Source organism: Lagenorhynchus albirostris, chromosome 15 (assembly GCF_949774975.1).
Source record: "Lagenorhynchus albirostris chromosome 15, mLagAlb1.1, whole genome shotgun sequence".
Lineage (NCBI taxonomy): Eukaryota > Metazoa > Chordata > Mammalia > Artiodactyla > Delphinidae > Lagenorhynchus > Lagenorhynchus albirostris.
This window is the reverse complement of record NC_083109.1, coordinates 47,517,026-47,539,297: the sequence shown is the minus strand read 5'-3', so window position 1 is coordinate 47,539,297 and position 22,272 is coordinate 47,517,026. Positions and strand designations below refer to the sequence as shown.

The 22,272-nt window shown below is 50.8% G+C and overlaps 1 protein-coding gene across 1 annotated transcript in view; it reads left to right on the top strand.

Moving 5' to 3' along the window:
* Window positions 1-22,272, top strand: part of SLC24A3 (solute carrier family 24 member 3) — a 455,864-nt gene that overhangs the window by 50,624 nt on the left and 382,968 nt on the right. Inside the window, exon 2 of the mRNA XM_060122869.1 lies at window positions 14,999-15,127. Coding sequence (XP_059978852.1) covers window positions 14,999-15,127 — 129 coding nt within the window. The remainder of the gene's footprint in view (window positions 1-14,998; window positions 15,128-22,272) is intronic.

The following is a 22,272-nucleotide window of genomic DNA, read 5'->3' as shown; positions in this document are numbered from 1 at the left end:
GGGATAGGGCCTGTTTCACAACTGAATTAGAGTCAGGTACGTTCTCCCGTCAGGGTGATATCCAAAGGAGGGCTTGGAAATAGAGCTGTTCAAAGACAGTTGGGCTCTGAGCCGAGTCATTTCCTGGCTCTCCCAAGACATGACACTCTGCTGATACAGCTTTGCTACTGAGGGGAAGCCCTCCAGACCCCTCCGATGAGAAGATAGGTCCGGCCGAGGTTCTGGAAGAGGAAGTGAAACAAGTGTGGGGCTTGGGAGTTGACGAAGAGCTGGGATGTCTTGCCTCATGTGGCAGGCGCGGAGGCTCAGGCATCCACGTGTGCTGGTTCCGGAAGGGACGCTGCCTTGAGACTGTCTTCTCAACGATGGGTGTTTGTGATGCACTCGCCCACGGTGTGGGTACCATGCCACCCGGGGCCTTTTAGGCGTAGTAGATACGGTCTTGGAAGCAGAGCACAGCAGAGCCGCAGGACCCCAGCCGAGGTGTTGGACCACACAGTGGCCCCTGGCCGGCCCCCTCTGGAGGGGTTCCCTGTACACATGGATCTTGGCCACGTTGCAATAATCTTTCTTTTTATCACTCTCAGATACTATGTAGGGGATGCCATGAATATTCACGTACCTCTGGGACCTTCTGCAACATTACTTTCCCCTCAGCATTTTAAATGAAAATATCCGTCCATACAGACACATGGAAGGAACTGTGCAGTGAACACTCGCATACCCACCACTGAGATTTCCCCATTAACGTTCTGCTACACAGTATTTGCTACTTTTCCTTTGCCACAGTAAAACCATGATTCTCCTACCATGTTTTACTTGTATAAAACCAGCCCTGTCCCTCCCATGTCTCCGATGGAAACGTCAAGGGGAAGATTATACAAAGCAGCATCTTAGTGAGGCTGAGGCAGGAATCCAGGCATCCTGAGCTTAGGCGGGTAAAGGGAAAGGAAGGATTCCCAGCGTGGGAGCTACCAGGCGAGGTGCCAGGCCAGGCTTTGCTGCTAAAAAACCAGAGGGCATCTAAGATCTGTGTCCTGCCTGGAACGTCCCCAGGCCGACCTTGGACTGGGTGCTGCCTGCCATCTACTTCAGGACTGGGACCTTGGGCAAGTCGCTGGCCTAGGGTCCAAGAGATTGGTTTCTCACAGGGGAAGTGGGAGTAAGAACACCCACCTCCCAAGACTGTTGTAAGATGAGTGAGGCGTCGAGAAGCAAGACAAGGGCCCCGGTGGCACCTGGCAGGAGGTGGGCCCGCGCAGGAAGTCAGACATCCCGAGTCCGGGTTCACGCGCACCTCTGTGTGGCACCCCGCGTGCTTTGCCCACGGAGGGTCCATTCGTTATGCTGCGGAACTTACAGCTGTATTGTGTCTAGAGATAGTGATAGTAGCAAGAGCAGTAGTGATTGTAAGGTTAAGGAAACCTGAAGCAAAGACAAAAACAACCAGAGATTTTAAATGTCCCAGTTTATAGCTCGGGCTTTCTCTGTAGACATTTGTGGAAAGAGCTGTTACATCTGACTCCGGAGAAGAGAATTTTCTGGTTTATTGCTTCTCATAAAAGATGGAAGCATGGAAGCTACGAGAGCGCTGCCCTCTGCAGCCCTTTGGAGACTCTGTGGGCCCCAAGGCCCCGGGCTTCCTGACTGTGGAGGACACGGGGCCAGGAGCTCTGTCCTCCTGAGTTAGGTGACCTCCCCAGCCCGGACGGACACACTCCTCTTACTCGGTGACTTCCCGCTGATCGTCTGGCAGTGGTGACAGCTCACACCTGTCATCAGAAAGGGGAGGGTGGGAGGGAGGGAGACGCAAGAGGGAAGAGATATGGGAACATATGTATATATATCACTGATTCACTTTGTTATAAAAAAAAAAAAGAAAGGATGGGATGAGCTCAAGTCACAGATGCAGTGTTTCTAATTGAAAATCCCAGCAGGGTGGCCCCGCGAGAATAGGCTTCCCGAGCACCTGGGAGGCTCTGTCCCCTCCCGGGGCTCGTCCCAGGCGTCAGGCTCCTTGTAAGTCAAATGACACCGTTCAAGGTGCCTTCTGTGGCTTCGAGGAACTCTTCCGAGGAGGAGAATCCTCTTGGAGAGATGGGGATTTATTTGGGGATCCTCATCCTTTTCCATCCTTCTCTATTGCAGTTTTGAGCTGAGGGCTGCTCGGGCGGGCTGTCAGCCTGCCGTGGCGGGGGGGACAAGGGGATGTGTGAGAACAGGTGCCGTCACTCACGCCGCAGGGTGATGCTGAGGTGACCTGACGAGTAGTGGGTCCCTGAAGAGGGGGACAGTGAAGAGCTCTCACTGCCTTTATTATTTTTAAAAGTTTTTGGTTTTTTACGATTATTAAAGGTTACTTTCCATTTATAGTTATTATAAAAGATTGGCTCTCTTCCCCATGTTGTACAATACATCATGGAGCCTGTCTTATACCCAGTGGTTTGTACTTTCGGAGGTACAAACTATTGGGTGTAAGGTAGGCTCACCACCTTTACTAAAAAGCTTTGGTCCAGGTAGGCTGGTATTTGGGACAGGTCTCGTGTGTAAGGCCAGCTTCTAGGAAGAGGTTCATGCAGTATAAGGTTGGAAAGCTGCAGAGCCAGAATTTGAACCGAAGTCTGATGTTTCTCAGGACAATACTTAGATCTTAACACGAGGTTTCATCTGATACATCAGTCATGACACTTCTTGCTGTCAAAAGGGGAAGACAATTCAAAATGCCTAAGGCATTGGGGGATTTATTGGAGGCTGTTTCTGCAGGTAGGCTGGTGTCATCAACGGATCAGCAGTGTCACCAGGGGTCCAGTTTCCTTCCCTCCCCTTTCTCCCTTATGTGAGTACACGATTCCGGAAGAGATGGATATGGCCCTTGGTCCCAGAATCCCTTGTTGCATCACCCCTTCTCAGCCGGTGTGTGTGTGTGTGTGTGTGTGTGTGTGTGTGTGTGTGTGTGTGTGTGTGTGTGTGTGTGTGTGTGTGTGTGTGTGTGTGTGTGTGTCTTTTTATTGACCGCCTCTCCCTTGTTCTCTGCTTCCTTCACTTTTAGAAACAGTGGAAGAGGACTTTCACTTTCCCGTTTTCTCTCTGGCTCCCTGACAGAGGACTTACTGGCCTTGGCTGGTGGTGGCTGAGACGGACGGGATCTCTCAGGCTTTGGGACAGAGAGTGGGCCGGAGGGGGAGACAGGCGTGCGCGGTGCCAACCGCACAGAGTGGGATGGGGAGCCCTCGGCTGGAGGCACGTAGCGGGTGGGCCCCAAATACTGAATGTTGATGATCATTTTCTGCTCTTCTTAGGGCTCTAGAAAATAAAGCCTGATTCCTTAGGCAAATCCTGAATCAATAGAAATTCACTGGGAGGGAGTCACGGGATGAGAGCAGGGGAGGTGCTGCCATGGGGCTGAAATGACAGAAGCAAACCGGCCCTCGCTTAGGTGGCAGGCGGTGGCCTGGAAGGTGGTATGCGTCAGCCCATCCCCGTCTGGCCATTCGTGGGATCGTTCCCTGCCTTCCCCTTCCTGTTGGTGGGTCTGTGACTCGTGCTGGAAACCCGGGGCCGGGGGGCGTGGATGCTGCTTTCTCTCTGCTCAGCCTTGTTGCGCTCCTGAGGTGGGCGTCAGTTTCCAACTTGGAAAGCTGCAAGCAGTGGGCTGAAGAGTAGGAAAATGTGAGAACCAAGTGACTCTCCACCTAAAAGAAACCCACGCTGCCTGTCCCCTCTCTAGTCCTGTGCTCTCATTGGGAAGCGTCCAGAGAATATTTTAGTTCTGGCGTCAAGTTCCGTGGTGAGAGAAGAGGGAGAAAAGGAAAACATCATTAGGAAATCTACACGTGGCCCTGGACCAACCACATCTTCCCACTTGCTTCAAGAGAGACTGTTTCCAAGATGAGGCCAAGGTTACCTTCGGTAGCTGGCATCACTGGGTGTCCCTCGAGACACCCCCTCCATCCCCCTTCGGGTTCAAGCCGCAGCTGCAGCAGGCAGGGCAGTGTGGGTTCAGACTCTGCTGCAGTGACGGTGCCACCTCAAGCATGGGCCACGTGTCTCTCCGGCTCGGGGTGTTCCCGGTAGGTGGGAGCTGATGTGGCCCACCCAGAAGTGCAGCCTGGAGTTTGGGAGAGTTCATGCTCCTGGGGCTACCCTCAGGGCGTGATGCGAGCCACAGCCCTCATCCTGCGGGAGGACAATTTTGGGAGGAATCTTGGGTGCACCTCCGAGCTTCCAGTGGGATCGTGCCCTAGTTGCCATGGCAGCAGCCATCATATACATCCTCCATTTATAACTTCCCTTATAGCTCCTGTTTCCCTTTCCCCATCTTGCTTTCCACGTGCCCTCACTCCTTCATCCTGGGATCCCCTTCAGAATAAACTACTTGTGCTCAAGTCTTTGTTTTGGACTTGGCTTTAAGGAAACACAAACCAGGACGCCTCCCAACGTGGCAAATGCTGCATTGCAATCTAAATCATTACTACAATTTCACAGTGACATTTGAGGGTTTCCCTTGTTTGCCTGGGCCGGCCTCTGGGTATCTGGGGGGGGTTGTTGCACAGACTCTGTATCTCCACCATCAGGGGCCAACCTTCACTCCTTGCAGAGAAAAGAAAGCTCTGGGTTTGGCTCTGCTCACCTTTGCGTGCTGGCTGCATTCCTGGACTCCCAGCGTCCATGCCCTCCTTCCAGTTTCAAGCTCACTGGGAGAGAGTGGGCTAGGCTCTCTCCTGGGAGCTCTGTTTTGATTGGCTTGTCTCGGTTACAGGCACACCTGGGAACCAGTCATCATGACCTGCAGGATGTGGGGCTTTGATTGGCCAGGCCCTTAGTGAATGAGTCAGAGATGCTCCACTCAGACCAGGAAGACAGGGTATGGGGGAGGGGTCGTTCCCCAAGGAAATTCCGAGGTTGATTCAAATTAGGGGAGAAGGGATGTCGGCAGGGAGGGGTGCAGGCACCACACTCCAGTTTAGCTTAAAAAATTAATTCCGTGATGGAGATATTGAATCCCTCCTCTATGCAAGTACTGGGGGCCAATAAAAAAAATGGGTGTCATCAGGCAGCTTACAGTCTAATGGAAGAAATAAGAAACGTATACAGGTGTTGGAACAGCATGTGTCATCTGAAGCTGCTATCTCCAAACTATTGGAGAATGGATATTGATTTAGAAATTGTGCATCATTAATACTGTAATATATATTATGTATACACATACTTAAGCCTTGTATCTAACTTTGTATTTTTCTGTTTAAAAGAGGGAATTCCCTGGTGGTCCAATGGTTAGGGATCCGTGCTCTCACTGCCCAGGGCCCAGGTTCAATTCCTGGTCGGGGAACTAAGATCCCACAAGGTGTGTGGCCAGACAAAAAATTTAAAAAAAATTTAAAAAATAATAAAAGAAAAGAGGGACCTCAACATTACATAAGCTTCAGGCCCTACAAAACCTGGATCTACCCCTGACTTTTTTTTTTATTTGCGATACGCGAGGCCTCTCACCGTTGTGGCCTCTCCCGTTGCGGAGCACAGGCTCCAGACGCGCAGGCTCAGCGGCCATGGCTCACAGGCCCACCCCTGGCTTTTATATATCAAGAAACATAAAGTTAAGAGGAAGAAAATAAAGGTTTTATTAATAGAGCAAAACATTTCAATTTTACTGGAGTATTATAATTATTAATATTGTTACGGTCTGTGAGTACTGTTTTATTGAGGACAACATGATTGAATATATTTAGATCATTTTTGAAAATATTAGTTCCACATTTTGAGGAACAGCCAGTTGGAAGTCTGTTTATTTTCATTTAAGGTTCAGTTCAATATTGACATTTAATGGCTGTCCTAACTGAAATAGATAATTCACCAAGATACATAGATGCAAATGGAAGAAAAGCATCATAGACGTACCTACTAAATCAGGACATTAATTTTTCAGTTTCACCCACCAATTATGCAAAAACTTTCATTCACGTCTTCGCATTTTTCCTGGTTTCAATCCATTAATCATGCTACTTTTCAGAAGGTGTTGAATTTACATATTTTTAACAAATGGATTCAGAACTCATTGAAACTCTTTGTGTGTGGAATGTTTTTCATCAGGTGACGTACTTCTGCTTCCACGTTTTAAGGTGGAAACTATGATTGCTTTAGACGCTGATTTCTGTCAATTTTGGAGGGTAACACAATTTCTTGATATTTGTTTTCAGAATGTTCTCTCCATAAAACAAATTTCTTTAGGAAAGTAGGTGCTTTTTCACCTGGTTGTTAAAATGTCACCTTGAAGGGTGTGTGTGTGTGTGTTCTGAATATACCTGCGAGGTGCACCCTCAGCTGGTGGCCACAATGTCTTCTCGGAAAAGGTGGGCATCTTTGCAGCAGTTGTCTTATTGTAAGAGAGAAATGTGTAATTCATCTTTAAGTTCAAAGAATTTTTTTGAACTTAAAACTTTAAGTTCAAACAGTTTAAAAGAATTCTTTGCCAAAAGATAGTCGGTGAACATCCGTATGGTAGAAAAAGATTGCATGATCGTGCCCCCATCTCATTTCAAAATAGTGCTGTAAAGATTTTACTGTCTCAAAGAATATCTGTGAATCTGCTCCACTGAGTACACGTACAGGGCCCTATGCTGGACACTCTGAGAGCAAGTGAGCCCGGAGGGCCCCACATCCACCCTGCGCTGTGCCTTCACGCCCCTCGCCTACCCTGGGTGACAGTGCCCTTCTATTACATTAATTATGGGACATGCTGGCACAGGGGCTCAGTGGTGGTGCTACTGTCAGCCTGCATTATAAATATTAAATATGTAATAAGATTGGCACGTGATACAGACGTGGGGCTTCTCATTTTCTTCCCACTCTTCAGCAAGTCATATAGCCCAGCCTCCTGGGGTACACAGCTCTCCCGGAGATTTTTAAAAAAATCCAAGCTCAAGGACTTTAGTGGTCAGATTATTCAAGCCCTTCAGTTTTCAGATGCAGCAACTGAGTTAAAGTGATTCAACTTCCCAACAGCCCACAGCTAGGGACAGATCTGGCCCTAGAATCCCAAGTCACCAGATGCCCAAGATGGCGAAGTCCTGAGACCAGAAGCCCAGTCCCCAGGGTCCTTGGAACACACCCATTTGCTTTAGTTAGTAGAGCAGTGAAGAAAGATGGAGCTGTTTGGAAAAGAGGAAGCTCTGAAACCTGGCTGCTGAGAGCTGGTCTTCTCTCGCTTTTCGAGGCAGATGCAGGAGGAAGCGTCTCAGGGCGGCCAGCCAGCTCCGTCGATGCCGGAGCACGCCTCCTGCAGGGGCTTGTGCTCAGCAAGGGGCCTTCCCGCTCCCTGAGGACGGAACTTCGAGGTGGAGAGATCAAGCAGAGCGCTGTCCTGGGAACTTGAAGGTGCTCAGCGACCGATGTCTGAACAAATGGGAAAAGAAACACCCAGCCCAGCAATGGGCTGCAGAGCTGCCTGGACCCTACTGTGCACACAAGTCATCTGTTTAAATGCAGAGTCTCACGAGGGGGGTCTAATGCCACATTTCTAACAAGCTCCCAGGGAAGGCTGATGTGGCTGGTCCAGGGGCCACACTTTGAATAGCAAGACTATATAACGCAAACAGTTTTGTCCGGGAACCCCGAGCACTTGGGTTCTGTTTTAGGTTTGCCACTAAAATTCCCAGACCTGTCATTTAAACTTAGCCTCAAATCAAGGGGCATGACCCCTGAGGGAAGACGTAGGGGTCTTTCCTGGGAATTGGGCAATGACTCCCCAGCCCCACCTTGAGGCAAGCGCTGTGCCATTGTGGCTGTTGGACACCCACCGGGTTTCAGGCAGGGGTCGGGGGAGGGGCACAGGGAGGAGAAAAGCCCAGACAGCCTGAGTCTCCTGGAGCCTGGGACAGGTCGGGGTCGCAGGGCGGGGGGAGCAGCAGAGACAGTCAGTGATGCGTCCATCTGTGATGCAAGCTCTGAAGGAGAAGTAGCTCTGGGGCCTTGTGCTGAGGGGACATCCTGGAAGGTCAGGAAGGCTGAGTGGAGGAAGGGGTTCTCCCTGGGAGCGGCCGGGGTCTCTCTGGGCTCCCCTACCTTGGCCTCCAAGTCTCACAACCAGACCTGCCTTGTTTTGCCCGACAGCCATGGCAGAACCTGCATCCGGGGCCAGTTCGGACTCTCGCCTTTGGGCTGGGTGCTTTGGGCTGCCCTTGTTCCCAAGGCTACTCTGTCATGGGCTCTGCCGGCCTCTGTGTCCTGGGGAGGGTGTGTGGCCTGGGCTGTGAGGGTTGGTGTCAGGAGGGAAGGGGAGGCACAGCAGCAGTCAGGACTTCTTGGGCTGCCCGTTCCCTCCCGTCGGGGGACGGGTCATGGGACCGGCCCCCTCAGATGCAGGACACGACTGGACAGCACTTGGTCCACAGCGTGACCCAGAGCCCCGGCAGCCTGCTCCCGTTCGCCATCGGGACCCCAGCAGTGCTGGGCAGGGACCTTCTGCCTACGCCCTGCAGCCTCTCTCTGCCTCTTGTGCTTAGAAACATCGTCTTTTGGCAAATAACACTTGAAGCTGTTTCCTGGGGCCTGGGAGCAGCAGCTCAGACTCCACTGTGCTCTGTGCAGAGTCCTGCTCCGCGGCTGGGCGCTGCATTTCTCACCAGCCCCCAGGAGATGCTTTTGCTGCTGCTGACCTTGCGTTCTGTGCAGGAGCCCTGCAGAGGGCAGACATGGGTGGAAGGGCCCATATCTGTGTGCAGGTGGCCAGGGGTTACTGTTCCCTCTTCCCATTAGAGGGACCGAGGAACCTCAGCCTTCCAGAGGGTTTTCCTCTTGAGTGGAGGTGCGGCGCCTCGATACTGGGATGCGGTTTAAGTGCAGCCTGAGAGCTGCGGCTTGTGATTGCCATGGCGCAGCCGGAGGGCAGGAGATGGGGGACCCGCTGGGCAGGGCGTGAAGATGCAGAGAGGGGAGAGGTTTACCTGGAGTCTGTGGCCTCCCCGCAGCTTCGAGTTCTCTGGATCTGCCCTTCTCTGTCTTTCTGGAAGCTTTGAGGCTGTGGAGGGACCCAGTGCCCAGGACGTTCAGCCTCCGGCTTCTTCCTCTCCTGGCGGGTTTGGAGAGCTCGCAGCCTCTCCACAGCCTGTGCTCCTTTCCAAGGACCCAGAACCACTCAGAGCCACACTTTTCCTCCAGCTGGAGAATCCGTGTGAAGATGCACAGGCAAGAGCCAGCCCTGCCCTCCTCCTCCGCTCACCCACAGAGGGTGAGAACCTCGGCGGGCGGGGGGTCAGGATGGTGGCCGTAGGGAGAGGGCGCTGGAGGGGCAGCTGCGCCCCACACGTTTGCTGGAGAGTCTGCAGAAGGCGGTCTCAGGGCTGCAGGCTGATGCAAACCCGCCCTCTGACCCCGGGGTGAAGACCCGGGGCGCCCAGAGTGGGGACAGCTGTGTAAACTGCTGGGTGGGGTATTTATAGCCCTGCTGCGCACTCTGAGCCTGCGCCGGCCTGAGGGCTTGCAGCCGGTCCTGCCGCCATGGGCTCTGTCACGTGTTCCGTTCACTGAGTTTTCTGGACCTTCTGTCCTCAGGGTTGCATTAGGCTCTGCAAGACTCAGTTTCCTCACCTGCTGCCCTGATCCTCTGGGTGGTTCTCTCCATCCCAGTTTTCAAGAAGAAATGCTGTGTTCCAGATCTGGGGGAGGGGAGAGCTAACATGACCCTTCAAGGGGGCCTGCTGGCCCCAGGAGGCCACTTCCCCTGGGCTCCTGAGCTCTGGGACGAGGTGGGACGCGCACAGCTGGGCTTTGGAGTCAGATCTGGGCTTGAGTCCCAGCTCGCTGCTTTACCCCATCAGTGAAATGGACGAAACTCTGGGGGGAGCACAGAGTGAGAAGGTGCAGGACGGCTGCGGGCACACGGGCAGGGGCACAGTTCTGATGCTGCTGCAGCAAACCTGCCTGTCTGCAGACCCTCATCTGAACGGGGTCCTTCCCTCCTCAGAGGGTGGCAGCTCCACCTCTCCGCTGGGCCTGGGACCCTATGTGGGACGAGGGTGCACATGGGAGAAAGCATGTTAGTCTTAGGGTGAAGCTGGGACATGGGGCACCGAAGGAAATCCATTCTTGGGGTCAGAAAGCCTTGGGCTTTCCAAGCCCTGGTCATGGAGAGGCGGAAGGGGACAGGGAGACAGAGAGAGAGAGAGAGAGGGAGGGAGGGAGAGAGCAGGAGAGGACGAGGGCACAGCTCTGTAATGGAAACTTGGCTCCCAGCCTCACACTCTCTCCTTCCTTAGCGCGTGTGCTTGAGTCTCAAGTTGAGAGCCTCTTCCCCTCCAGCAGGCACCCCGCGCTATCTCCACGGCCCACCCCTGCCGCCCTGCTCGGAGCTGGTGACATGTGACATGCGAGCCCGCTGCCTCCCTCTTCACCGCCCCCACCCGCTCCCTGACTAATTAGGCCAGCTCGCCACTTCCAGGGCCTGGCAGGCGGAGCCAGGCACATGGTGGATGGGGGCCAAGGGCTTTTGTTGACATTGCTCAAGTGTAGCTTCGAGGAGCATCTCCTGCAGAGCCAAGAAGTCCAGGGAAGCCGGGGGTGATGAGGGGAGAGCAGCGGGCGCCTCCCCCAATCCCCTCTGCCTTCCCCACTGCCCACCCACTCCTCCCGAAATCCAAGACTGTAAGCCTCCCTGTTGGGACCAAGGGGCCAGCTGCGTCTCTGAGAAATCCACGCTCAGCTGAGCGTCCTGCATCCAGTGGGGTTTCAGGACTGTTTTCTTTTGTGTGTGTGATGCTTTCACGGGGTGACGCTCCTGACGTGCCACTGTTCCTAATAGTTTCTGGGGGAAGTAGGTCCAGTGAGACTGTCTCCACCCCTCACCTCGTATAAGGTGCAGGCTGCATAGTGGATCTGTCTTGCTATAGCTGAGTAATATGGCCAGATGGATTTCATCCTCTGCAGGGATCTACCAAGAATGTGGGTTTTGGGGTCACTAAACCTGGTCAGATCCTGGTCAGATCCCCATTCTGCGCCTCTTTGCTTGCTGTGTGACCTTGGGCAAGTCTTTTAACCTCTTTTGTGCTTCGGTTTCCTTATTTGCAAGTGGAGTTAATAGTTCAGAATAAGATGTTAAGATGAAACATGGAGAAGAGTGGCAAGTTCTTCGCACATAATAGACACTCAATAAATGGCTGTCATGACACTCAATAAAAGGCTGTCATGATGATTATTAATTGGCAGTGGCTGTGGCCATGGGTGGGTTCCGAGTTTAGGCAGATCACTTCTACTCTGACTTATTTACTCCAAAGGTAAGTTGACCCAAGAACCAACTGCCCTTTCCTACCTTACCAGCAGTTTCGGTTTTTTCTTTTGACTTTTTTTTTTTTTTTTTTGGGTCTGCGTTGGGTCTTCATTGCTTTGCACGGGCTTTCTCTAGTTGCGGCGAGTGGGGGCTACTCTTCGTTGCAGTGCTCGGGCTTCTCATTGCGGTGGCTTCTATTGCGGAGCACCGGCTTTAGGCGCATGGGTCTCAGTAGTTGTGGCATGCAGGCTCAGTAGTTGTGGCTCACGGTCTTTAGAGCACAGGCTCAGTAGTTGTGGCGCACGGGCTTAGTTGCTCCGCAGCATGTGGGATCTTCCTGGACCAGGGCTTGAACCTGTGTCCCCTGCATTGGCAGGTGGATTCTTAACCACTGCACCACCAGGGAAGTCCCTCACCAGCAGCTTTGTGAGGACAAAGAGAATGGGGTGTAATATCGTCACACGGTTCTCAGTGGGAAGTAAGTGAACGCAGTGCTTTGCTTTCATCATTCTCATTTTCTCAGACTCTGGTCTCCACATCTGTATATCAGTGGTCAGTGGTCATATATATTTTTTTGAGATAAAAGTTTGTAGGTTTTAGAATCCAGAGGCGCTGCCTTAATAGTCTCTGATTCCTGAAGCTATTGAATCATCATGTAAAAAAATCCTCTAATTTTCTGCTACAATAGCTGGCTTTATTTTTATATCTCTTAATTGGTATCAGCTTTTCTCTCAGAATTACAGAACCATGGAAATTTGGCCTAAGCAGAAACTTTGCAAGTCACTGGAAGGGATGCTTTTGCTTCTTTGCAGATTTTTGGAATCTTCCTGGAAGGCAGCTATGCTCACCACTATACAAACAATGCACACTGGGATCTTCCTGAATGTTAGGATTGCAGCACCACAGAGCACTTTTCTTTACCCCAGATTACAAGAAGAGCAGAACAGCCAATCTGTTGGTCTCGTGTAGGCTGGAAGATGCCATCGGCATCCTGCCTGCATCACTTTGTTCTCATGTCTTCAGTGCACATGGGCACCGTCCAACTTTCAGCACCTGCGTCTCATTATCTAAGGCCTTTTGCTGGGTACCAGAGCCCACTTTGGTTGGAAGTGCCAGGGAATTAACGTCCCCTGGGAATAGCCTACATTCTACCCATGGCAGACCAAGAGCAGGTGGATAAATACCCCAGCTCCCTCACCCCTTGGGTGTCTGAGTTGCATGTCTACACTGGCCCCACAGAGATTTCCAGAGGGGTCAAGTGCTAGTTCACCCATTTTAGCAACTTGAAACTTGAAACACACCTCCACTGGCTGGCTCCCTGGCCCTGTCCCACCACAGGTGCTTCCCGAGATCACCCCCCCATGTAAACCACCTGTGCTCAAATCCTTGTCCTCAGGGGCTGCTTCTGCGGGAACCCAACCTGAGACAAACGGGGTGTCCTTCTCCACACTCTTAGATCCTTTATGATAATATGGTGTAATATTCGCATTTTAGGTCTGCCTGTTGAATTTTAAGGCAACTGACCTTATTCCTTGTTTATGAGTTTTTTGCAATTTTTTTCCTCTGCTTGTCGCTGTCCTTAATCCTAAGAATTAACCATTCAGGTGAACAGGAGTACACAGATGCCTTGCTTTGACCTTGAAATATCTTTGGGATTGTCCTCACAATTATGGCTATATCTGGCCATCATGTAGGTTTCTGTATTTCAGAGTCTTAAGTTATTGCTTATTCTAGTTGGGCCCCACATTCTACATTTTTTTGAGAATAAACCTAGGGGCTGTCCTAGCTAATGTGTAAAAGTTGTAATTAGCTACTTGATGATTTTACATGTGGAGCAGGTTCCATTTGACTGAGGAAGACCTCAGTTTGTGAGCTACGGATGTTACTGTGTGTCCTGTTGGCTTTAGGTGAGATGCCTACAAGCATTGTGATTTCCAGAAACTTCCATGAGTTTTACTTTATCCATCCACGAAGTGGGAATGGTTACTCTGACACATACTTACTGAGTACCTCCTCTGAGCCAGCAGTGATTAGGTGTCAGAGAGACAGCAGTGGGCAGAGAGACAGTGCCCAGGCTCCCTCTTTCTTTCCTGAGCATTGTCATGAGGTTCCAGTTATAAAATGAAAGTGGTATCATTTAGGAAACTAAAATCCCCATGGAAATTGAGGAAAGGGTATGATGACCTTCAGCTCTTCATTGACCAATTCAGAACACTGTGCTGGTGTGGCTCGGTGGGGCGCACCCTCTGGCCTTTTGCGAAGGCCGCTGGGCCCATGAATTAGAACCTTGTCTTGTTCTTAGATCCATTTTCTGACCACAGCAACTCTGGACACTTGAGAGGTAGCCAAAGCCTCATGTCACCTCTTTCTTGAGTTCCAAGCCACTAGAAAGAGCCATCTGTGCCTGGTGTTTCCACATCCCAGTGACCCTCTGAGGTCCCGCTCTGTTGTGTCTTTGCATTTGTCTTACGTGATTGGTCCACGGCAGTCAAGGCCATCGGCCACTTTTTCCTTTTTGAAATTCTCTTTCTGCTTACCTTCTGTGACACCACTTCCCTTGCTCTTTTCCTTCCTTTCATGATCTTTTGCTGAATGCTTTGACTCTACCTGCTCTGAAGGAATGCTGAGTTTCCCATGGTTTCTTCTTCCATTCCCTTCTCTTTAGGAAACTGCATCCATACACATGCCGTACTCTTCCCTGTTTGCTTACGATTCTCCTGATGTTCCGTGTAGCTTAGCTGTCCGCCCTGCGGTGTCTGCACCCACATTACCCGGGCAGCACGCTGCCCTGTGGATGGTCCACAGACACTTCAGGTCCAACACGTCCTAAGCAGAAGCCACCATATTCTCCCCCGATGGGCCCTTCCGTCTCTGTTCTTTCTCCTGGCACGTCCATCCCCGTGGGCATCTCAGCCGGAGACCTCAGCCCTAGTCACGCGTTCAGTGATCGACTTTCCCCTTGTTCACGCTCTCATCTCGTGTTTACTGAAATCTTGTTATGTGGGATGCACTGGCCCAGGCTCTGGGCGTGTTGTTGTGGTGTCTTAGCCTGGGTGACCCCGAGAAGCAGATCCTGAGCAGGTGCTCAGTGGCAGGTGGTGTATTTGGGAGGCGGTTCAGGGAAGTACTGGTCAAGGAGTAGATGCTGGTGTGTAGGTGCCAGTCACCCTGACTTAGCGGACCCAACCGTGCCCTTTTTTCCCAAGTCCACGTTCAGTGAGATCACGTTGGTAGCTCGAAATTGGCCATGATGGGAATATTCACACCATGGAAGTTTTCCAGTGGATACAAGACCAGGACTTTTTCCCCTGGAGAGTTGGTTTTTCAACATTTCTCAGCATGTTATTGGGTGCAGGGAATTAAGACAGGAAAGGACAGCGGCCAATAAAGTGTGTTTTATCAAGAGAGTCACCTTGTAGACACCTGGAGAGTCATCCCAGTGGGGAAAACTGGATTCCAGGGTAGAACACACACTTCAGAGTCATCCCACTGGAGCGTGAGGTGTTTATGCACCGCCCCCTCCCAGCTGTTGGCTGAGGGCTGCCGCTGTGGGAGCCAGTAGGATCCGGGAGCCGAGGAAGCCCTTGGGAGGTGGGAGCAGGATGGTGAGCGACGGTGGTGAGAGGTCTAAGGGGTGTTGGCCGGACTGAGTGCCGATGGCTGAAGGCGCTGGGCACCCAGCCTGGGGACAGGTGACACCCAGCTGTTAGTGATGCGTGGCTGTGACCTTTTTCTCCCCAGACCTTGACTTCATGGACCTCATCGGGCAAGACAGACAGTGGACCGTGGGCAGGAAGTTAATGCAGGTGAATGACTCGCTGACTTCAGAAGATGCAGAGCCGCGGAGCAGCAAGAACTGCACTGAACCAGGTAAGACGGTGGCTGCGCTGGGGGCTTTGCGCTGCGGGCCGGGCCGCCGTTCTCTCTGGTGGAAGCCCAGGAAGGGCTGGATGCTGTGTTTCTCCTTTGAGTTCTAATCCAGAGAGACACTGAGGATATTTAGGGGCAGGTGTCTAAGAAACTCAAAGGCAAGATCCCAGGGGACAATTCAAGTGTGTTTCTGCCTCTGTTTTCTTTCCCTCGGACAGTGGGGGAGAAGGTGAGTCAAAATACCGTTATCAAATGTGGATGCTGGGGCTGCCCAGAGGATCCCTGAGTCAGCAGCAGGATGGGCGAGGACGTTCTGTGGCGTCTTCGCTTTGATGCCTGGAATCGTCTCTGGCTGGTTGTTAATCGGAGCCTTGTTTCTGTCACAGTCAAGGCACAGGTGTTGAACCAGATCCTCACCTGTGATGTTGAGCTCCTTGGAAGAAGTGAACGTTTGTTTATCAGCTATTATGTTTGATAGCTATTGTGCCTTTCCTCAGAACATTTGATATCTGTTTCTGAACTTCAAGGGAAAACTAACATAGGGGGATGAAGAGGACCTGGAATGTTGAGGACTCAGCTCAGGAAACGGCAGGTACCCTCTGGACGGCTGAGGTCCTGCTCATTTAGAGCAGGGGTCAGCAACCTTGTCCCGGGAAGGGCCAGACAGCAATATTTTCGGCTTTGCAGACTCGTTACTGCGTCTATAGTATATTTTAAAAGATTTTTATAATCCTTTAAAAATTTAAAAACCATTCTTAGCTCGCGAGCTGTGGGATGTACCAGGCCTGTGGCCACTTTGTCAACCCTGACACGGAGTTCTCAGATCTTGGCGGGGGGGGGGGGTCTTCCTTCCCTGGCTGGTGGGGTCTTGGGTCTCAAGTGTGTGGTGAGCTCGACCACACAGAGATCCCACATGCAAAGGCCGGCCTCGTTTTGAGTGTCATCTTAGAAGGACATACACCGTCTTCATGGCAGCCCAAAGAACCTTAGTCCTCGGAGTACGGAAGGGGAAATTGTGTGTCTGCGCTTTTTTGGGAAGGTAGATAGAGGTTCCCTTTCCCACAGCTGGAAGAACTAAGAAGAGATGACCCCCTCCCGGCCAAAAAACAACCTACAGCCCTGCATGATCTCTGTCCCTTAAGCTAGAGGGTGTAAGGCTCCTGCGGCTGTTATTAACGCTTGGAAGGGATGCTCTTGGAAGTGAGTGAGGCGTGTGCTAGCTGCGTGAGCTAGAAATGAAAACTGGGGACAGAGGTTTCAAGTGTCCCACTGTGCAGACAGAGCCACCTGTCTGCTGAGAGCTGGGCGGGCAGGGGCCTGGCCTGAAGGGCAGGTCATTGCTGTGCCGGGAACCCTGTTTGCTCATCTGGTCTTACAGCCGAAGAGTTGTCAACCTCTCTGCAACTAGCAGGCAGGCGGCGACTGGGATGTCAGAGACAGGAGATTCAGTACTAGGGGGCCCAGCCGGCGCCTTGGGTGTGCCTTCGTATGGGAAAGAATGGAGTCAGACAGATACAGTGCCGCGCTCTCGGGACTGGGTCCAGCACTGCGCAGGGCCAGTGGTGATGGAGGGCTTCTGTGTCCCGTAGTTGGGACTGTGTGTTGGGGTGGTGGAGCTGTCTCTCTGTGAGTGGTGCTGTTTACTGTTTCAAGACATGCCATTCTCAGAGTGACAGGTATAAGAGAATAAAGCACGTGAAAGCCATCGCAGGAGAGCAGTGACTCAGCCCACAAGTAGAACAGAAGATGTCCAGGTTTCTAAAGAGAGCTCGAGCCCAGCACCTGCTGGTGTTGGCAGGGAGGGCACAGGGCAAGGAGGAGAGGAAAGCCTCCAGGAGGACAGTGGCGGGGGGCGAACGAGAGTTCCTCGTGCTGCCGCGTAAGGCAGTTCCAAGAAGAACAAGGACGCGGGAGGAGCGTCCTTGCTTTCCTCATCTGTGGACCACGACCACGGGCACTGGGCTTGATTTCTGGGGTCCTTGACTCCAAACCAGATTCTACAGGGAAGGTGATCATGCCTGAGACAAGGGTCCGGTTCAAATCCTAGCACATCAAGGGCCTGCCTGGAGCCTCTGTCCTGCATGAAGCCTGCTAGGACCGTTCTGTTTTCTGAATGTTCTTGGTAGAAAATATCTCTCACTACGCTGTCCGATATGGACATTCAGCGGCCCCTTAAGTTCAAATTAATTTAAATGAAATACAATTAAATATTCAGATTCTCCGTTGCCCTAGCCACACATCAAATTAGCTGGTGGCTGTGTGTGGTTCCTGGACAGCACAGGACATAGAACATTTCCGCCATCGCAGAAAGGTCCATTGGACAGGCTGGTCTAGAATGTCCATTTGTCTTTGAACGTATCTCCTGTCTTTCCAGCTCAGTTGCAAACATCTTGAGGACATACAGTGGATATGTAAGTCCGGGAGCCCGTCTCTTACCTGGGTCTTGGGGTCGCACTCACCTGGGTTTGAATCTTGGCTGAGAAGCTGAGGGCGAGATAGTCAGACTCTCTGAGCCTTTGTGTGCTTCTCTGTGAGATGGAGATGATCATTCTGACCTTTCGCAGCTGCTGTGAGGGTTGGGAGTGACGTCATCAGGGGTGTGTACCCAGCTTGGTGCTGCGGATGGAGGGTCCACAGTGGGACCTCACTCCCGAATTTCCCACTGTCTGCTGGGGGCACCCGTCCCTCCATCACATGAGCATCAAGGAACTAAATACATTCTCCAGCCCCTCCTCTCGGGGATGGGCAGATGTGGCCTGCCTGGGTCAGTCCTCAGGCGGCCCAGGCCCGAGCAGAGGCCCGCTGGGTGGAGCGGCTCAAGCACCATCTTGTAACAGAAGATCTCCCCGTGTTGTTGAGCTCAGTGCCTCTGAGGAGCCCTCTGTTTCTATAAGAACGTCATCAGGTCATCGGGACGTCCCCGGTGGTCCAGTGGTTAAGGCTCCGCCTTCCAGTGCAGAGGGTGCGGGTTCGATCCCTGGTTGGGGGAGCTAAGATCCCACATGCCTCGCAATGAGGCCAAAAAAAAAGAGAACGTCATCAAAACCTTGTCACCCAGTTGCCTCGGTGCTCTTTCCAGAAAGCTGTCAGAAGTCTGCTTCTTACCCTTGACTGAACAGATCTTTTACGAAGAAAGTTGAGCACACTCAGAAGATCCTGATTTTGAGTTGAAACGGAATGGGATTCATCTTCTCTACCCCTAACCCACTGGAGGATGAGGGGACCAAGCTGGTGGGAGCCAAGGCCCAGCCACAAAACGTTGCCCAGCTGCCCTGAAGAGGCCAGAGCGCCCCGTCCGTGGTGGGTGTTACCCGTGCTGGGACGGCGTGGGGTTCTGCTCCCAGAGGCTCCGGTGTGGGGCTGGGAGGCGAACCATCGGGACAGCCTCTTTCCTTTTGGTGACGGTGTCGCCGAGCGGGGCGCGCTCACAGGGATGGTGTCAGGGCTCTGTCTGTGCCGAAGGCTGAGCGTTTACACGGGAACCCGAGCGTTTGGGGGCCAGGCTGGCCGTGGGGGCAACAGTGTCAGGGTCACAGATGGGAGTTACTTTGGCTCTGGTTGTAAAGCATGCCTAGTGCTGTTCTGACGTCACAGGGCTTCTCAGGCTGTGTTCTCGGAACCCCTGGCTGGAGATGCTGTGGGTGTGAGTGAGGTTGACTCGGAGGCTGGCGATGGGGTGGCCTGTGTTCTGGTCCTGAGAACGGTTGGGGGATGGGGCTGGCTTGCTTCGCAGACATTCATTTCCTCACCTGGGAAACAGACCTGGGACTGTTTTATCCCATCTGTCCCTTCCGTTGCACAACTGCAATCGTTTCAGGCGATTTCAAGAATAGGAATTCACAAAATCTTCCACCCCCGAGATGCCCAGCTCCACTTCCCTTGGTAAATTACTTCTTTGCGTTCCCAGAATCCCATGTCCTACTGTCAGCCTCGTTTTATCCTTCTCCCCCATCCATTTTCCTCTCGCTGTCCATCTCCCTCCCCCTCCCCCTCCCCCTCCATCTCCTTCTCCCCTCCCCCTCCCCATCTCCCTCTCCCTCTCTTTGATAACCAGGAGCCAGTTCTGTCTTTGGTGGGTGTGGCAACCTTGAGATGGCTCACTCTTCATATGACAGCTGCCACTTTAAAGACGTGTTGGCTGAATGATATTCCGTTGTATATATGTGCCACAGCTTCTCTATCCGTTCATCTGTTGATGGACACTTAGGTTGCTTCCATGTCCTGACTGTTGTAAATAGAGCTGCGATGAACACTGTGGTACATGACTCTTTTTGAATTATGGTTTTCTCGGGGTATATGCCCAGTAGTGGGATTGCTGGGTGGTATGGTAGGTCTATTTTCAGTTTTTGAAGGAACCTCCGTACTGTTCTCCATAGTGGCTGTATCAGTTTACATTCCCACCAACAGTGCAAAAGGGTTCCATTACTCAACCATAAAAAGAAACGAAATTTGTAGTGAGGTGGATGGACCTAGAGTCTGTCATACAGAGTGAAGGAAGTCAGAAAGAGAAAAACAAATACCGTATGCTAACACATATGTTTGGAATAAAAATAAATAAATAAATGGTTCTGAAGAACCTAGGGGCAGGACAGGAATAAAGACACAGACGTAGAGAATGGACTTGAGGACACGGGGAGGGGGAAGGGTAAGCTGTGACAAAGTGAGAGAGTGGCATGGACATGTATACACTACCAAATGTAAAATAGATAGCTAGTGGGAAGCAGCCGCATAGCACCGGGAGATCGGCTTGGTACTTTGTGACCACCTAGAGGGGTGGCATAGGGAGGGTGGGAGGGAGATGCAAGAGGGAGGAGATATGGGGACGTATGTATATGTATAACTGATTCACTTTGTTTATAAAGCATAAGCTAACACACCATTGTAAAGCAATTATACTCCAATAAAGATGTTTAAAAAAAAAAAAAGACATGTTGGGTTTTTTTGGATTTTTTTTTTAAATGGCATTCTTCCCTTGCCTCTTCCAAGACATGGTTTTGGTGAAACTTTGTAAGTTTTTCCTCTAGATCCGTATGAAAAAGACTGGGTCCCAGGCTCTAATTTTTCTGCCATCGTTCCAGCCCTCTGTGAATTTTTAAGGTTGTTTTCTTAGCCTGACACTGCGATTTCATCTCAAGCCTGGAAACATTGTCTTTTGGCAAATAACATTTGAAACTGTTTACTCAGATGACCTCAGATTATGAGAAACTCAACTTTGAATAAATTTGATCCATGGAAAATTAAGTTAGCTAAATGTAATATTGAGGGTGGTACACAACTGTAGCAGAGACGGATTCTCGGGAATATTTATTGGTACACTTTGCAGAATTTTCTTTCTACACTTTTCAGTCTGTTTTCAGAAAAAAAATCTATCATCTTTTGGTTCTTAGTTCTTTGATATTTTAAGGAAATGATCTTTTCCTCAGAGTGCCTCTTTCAAAGAAACTTGGGAAGAAGGAAGCTATTTAAAATGATAGCCTTTGGCGTGGGCTTCGCTCTGAGATCCCTGTATTTTCTTTCTTTCTTTTTTTTAAAATTTTATTCGAGTATAGTTGATTTACAACATTGTGTTAGTTTCAGGTGTACAGCAAAGTGATTCACTTACACATATACATATATTCATTCTTTTTCAGATTCTTTTCTCATATAGGTTATCACAGAATATTGAGTATAGTTCCCTGTGCTATAGAGTAGATCCTTTTTGGTTGTCTATTTTATATTTAGTAGTGTGTGTATGTTAACCCCATACCCCTGATTTATCCCTCCCCCATGTTTCCCCTTTGGTAACCATAAGTTTGTTTTCGAGATCTGTACGTCTGTTTCTGTTTTCGTTTTCTTCTGATAAAGTGCTCGGCTCCCTCCCTCTGCCTGGCTTGTAGGGTTTGAGGTCTCTGGGGGTGGGGAAGCCACCCTGAGCCTTTGCTGCAGGACAGAGAGGCTGGTGGGCACTCGCCCCACGGGGCTGTGCAGGAATGTTTACTGGATCAGGTGGTTGTTTACTGGAGTGGCCAGAAACCACACAATCTAAGAGTCACATGTGAGCGTCCTAGAGGAGGAAAGTCAGAGGTGGGGATGAGAGAAGCAATATGGGGTGAGTCCAAGGGTAAGTGTGGACCATGAACAGAGCCTGGAGGCCAGGCTCGGAGTGGCAAGCACGCGCAGGCTGGTCCAGGTCCAGGTTGTGAACAAAGGCAGGGTTGGGATCCTGCTGTTCTTGAGTTTAAACCATAACATCAGGGTCAGCTGGTTTAATACCACGGGGCTGGGCATGACCAATCTACAGAGCACTAAAGGTCCAAATCGCTCACCTTTTGCATGAAAAAAATGAGACCCAGAGTGCATAAATGACCCCCAACTGTCCCCCGTGGATAATCAATGCATGTCAAAATAATCATCTAGAAAATATGACCTTTGCATGATCTAGAGGAACACGGTCCTGTAGAAATATAATGCAAGCTACAGATGTAATTTTAAAATTCCTAGTAGCTACATTAAATACTTGAAAAGAAATAGGTGAAGTTAATTTTAATACTATATTTGATTTAACCAAATATTTCCAGAATATTAGGAATGACAATTTTCAGTCACCTCCGTGTTTTATCCCTGGGTTTGAACCCAGGAAACAACGAAGAGTTTGTTTTTTAAGTTTTAAAGTGTTTACTTTATTGTACTAGCTCATATAACTTTCACTAACTTCTCTCTGCAGTTGTCATTTTCATAATGATTCAAATAATTGCTGTTGACATTCTTAAGTGGAACATCTTAGAAACTCGTTGAGATGTGCTTTTTAATCTGTGTCACATTCTTTACTGGATTAGGGTTATTGTAGCTGCTGTAACAAATAAGTCCTGTAGACCTTGGGGTAATATAAAGGAAGTTTCTTTCTTTCTCATGTGAAGTTCTGGTCTGTGGGTGGCCTTGTTGCTAGAGGTGGTCCATGGACTCTGGAACCTTCCATTTTGAGGCTCCCTGTCCTCACACTTCTCTGCTTTAAGGGGAAAGAACCAGGAGGGCTGTGCATAGCTGAGTTTTATGAACCAGACCCTCCCTCCCGCTCACATTCCATTGGTCAGGACTCAGTCCATGACCACTTCTAACTGTAAGGGAGCCTGGGACATGGATTTTAGCCCAGTGCCCTGCAAGAAGAG